The sequence below is a fragment of the Halyomorpha halys genome, unplaced genomic scaffold, assembly GCF_000696795.3.
Source record: "Halyomorpha halys isolate HHAL.00 unplaced genomic scaffold, Hhal_1.1 Scaffold73.1, whole genome shotgun sequence".
Lineage (NCBI taxonomy): Eukaryota > Metazoa > Arthropoda > Insecta > Hemiptera > Pentatomidae > Halyomorpha > Halyomorpha halys.
The window spans coordinates 942,125-944,107 of record NW_027104949.1 but is presented as its reverse complement, the minus strand read 5'-3'; the positions used below and the strand labels follow the sequence as shown (position 1 = coordinate 944,107).

Sequence of the window (1,983 nt, the reverse complement as noted above, 5' to 3'; positions counted from 1 at the left end):
AGATATTTACTTCTAAGGCTCCCCCTAATTTCGTAAATTATCTGATTGGTCCAAACCCCTTCTCTTATTTCACTATTCTTCCTACCCCCTCTTCTCAAGTATTCATATATATTTCCTAGACTAGATAGCTAAGAAGTTAGTAGAAGAGAGACACTCTGTAACAGTAACAGTAACATGTAGTTCTTGTAAATATGTTAGAATAAAGTCATTTTAGTCTTCACTGATTTTTTTCGATATGTAACTTGTTGATGGCAATGTCGTCAGCGTAAGCGGCAACCGTTACCTTCCTGTAGTTCTTGCCAACCACATCAGCAGTATAAATTGAAAACAAACTGGCGAGAGGACTGCTCCTTGAGGCACTCCGCAAGTCAGTGGGATAGATGTTGAGTGTTCCTCACAGCCCGAACAGTGGGAACCCACACAGCGACGGTCCTGCTGTTTAGAAATGAGGCAATCACACTGTAGAGCTGTGAGCCGGGCACTTTAGGTCCGCGAGGTAACGACATAGAATGCTGTGAGACACGGAGTGGAATGCATGAAAAAATGTATCTCAGAAACCATAACACTTACAGACGTCCGCCAAACTCAAATTAGAGCTGGTTAAATGTACTATAAAGTAGTTAATAACGTTTATCTACGTGGGAGTAGTAGTTTTTATTATATTGACAAAATTAATTCACAAAATGTTGATTTCTAGTTGTTCAGACAGACTTTTAACTTAAATAAATTCAATAATAAAAAAAAAAAAGTCTTTTGAATATGTAAAAAATATTATTGAAAGTGTGTAAAATAGAAAAATGCACAAGTAAATAAATTTATATGATTCGGAAAACAAACTTAAATAAATAAAAATAAACTTTTACTTTGATGGCAGTACCCAGAACGATCGTAGCTGGTGGAAACTAGGACAGTACTAAACATGGTTCTTGAACAATCCAAGGTGTATGGGAGGTGCTAGAGCTCTCCACCAACTCTCACACCAATAGCGAGTGACCTCCCTTGAAGATAGCTTATCCTTAATCCCAAGCCACCATGGCTTGGCTATAAAGTGTCAACCTCCATCATAGTGTTAATATAATTGACATAAAGATCCCTTAGTAATATACCTTATGAACAATCTCATTATATTATAACAAATATATTTAGTATAAACCAATTTAGATTCTGTTATATTTTTTAATTTTTTGAAATGTTTATAGGTTTTGATGTTTTGTGTGTAGGCCCACGAATATGCACGTATGCTTCTCAGATACAAAAAGATGAAACCTGATCTTCAGATTTCTTTTTTGGCTCCTGGAGGAGACTTCAAACTTGGTGTAATTTTTTATCTTGCATATGAAGTAAGAACAATTCAATTGTATATTTTTACTAAAATTTTGTTACTATTTAGGATATCTTTGACAAAAAAAAAAAAAGTTGCTATTTCAAATTGTTTTGATTTATTTATTGAGTTTGTATATACATGGATTTAAAAAAAAATAGATTTGATGTATTTTAGTGATTTTTTTTTTTACATTAATAAAATAAATAATGATAAACTTTATTAAATCATCTATAATGCATTGCTATATTTGTATTTCTTGAGTAGATGGTTGGGTTCAAGTGAAGAACACAAATAAGTTGGACTTATTTACTAGAGCCAACATTTCAGCCAGAATTTATAGCCTTCATCAGGGCTAAGAACAAAAAAGCTTACAACCATAATGAATGAGAGGAAATATAGAATAATGGGAAAATGAGAAGATAACATAAGTAGTATGAAAAGAAAGTGGTGTAATATTATAAGAAGATAAAAGCAGGCTACAGTACCATAATAAATAATCATCTGCCACTACTGGGTTCGAAGCTGGATCCTTGGAGTTAGTTGCATAATGCTGTTTATATTGAAGTCTCAATAAAACAACAATTTCTTATTTTTGAAAGGAATATGGTCCGGGTGTGGTCAAAAAAACTCAAATAGTAGAATTATACTATTTTATTGAG

The 1,983-nt window shown here is 32.9% G+C and overlaps 1 protein-coding gene across 4 annotated transcripts in view; it reads left to right on the top strand.

Annotated features, from left to right (window-relative positions):
- The window catches only part of LOC106692830 (uncharacterized), a 35,667-nt gene that overhangs the window by 19,486 nt on the left and 14,198 nt on the right, over positions 1-1,983 (top strand). For 3 of the 4 annotated variants that reach the window (XM_014439029.3, XM_014439028.3, XM_014439027.3), the window contains exon 3: positions 1,221-1,340. In XM_014439029.3, coding sequence (XP_014294515.1) covers positions 1,221-1,340 — 120 coding nt within the window. Of the gene's footprint in view, positions 1-1,199; positions 1,341-1,983 lie in introns of all 4 variants that reach the window. The other variant, XM_014439030.3, reaches the window with a different exon arrangement.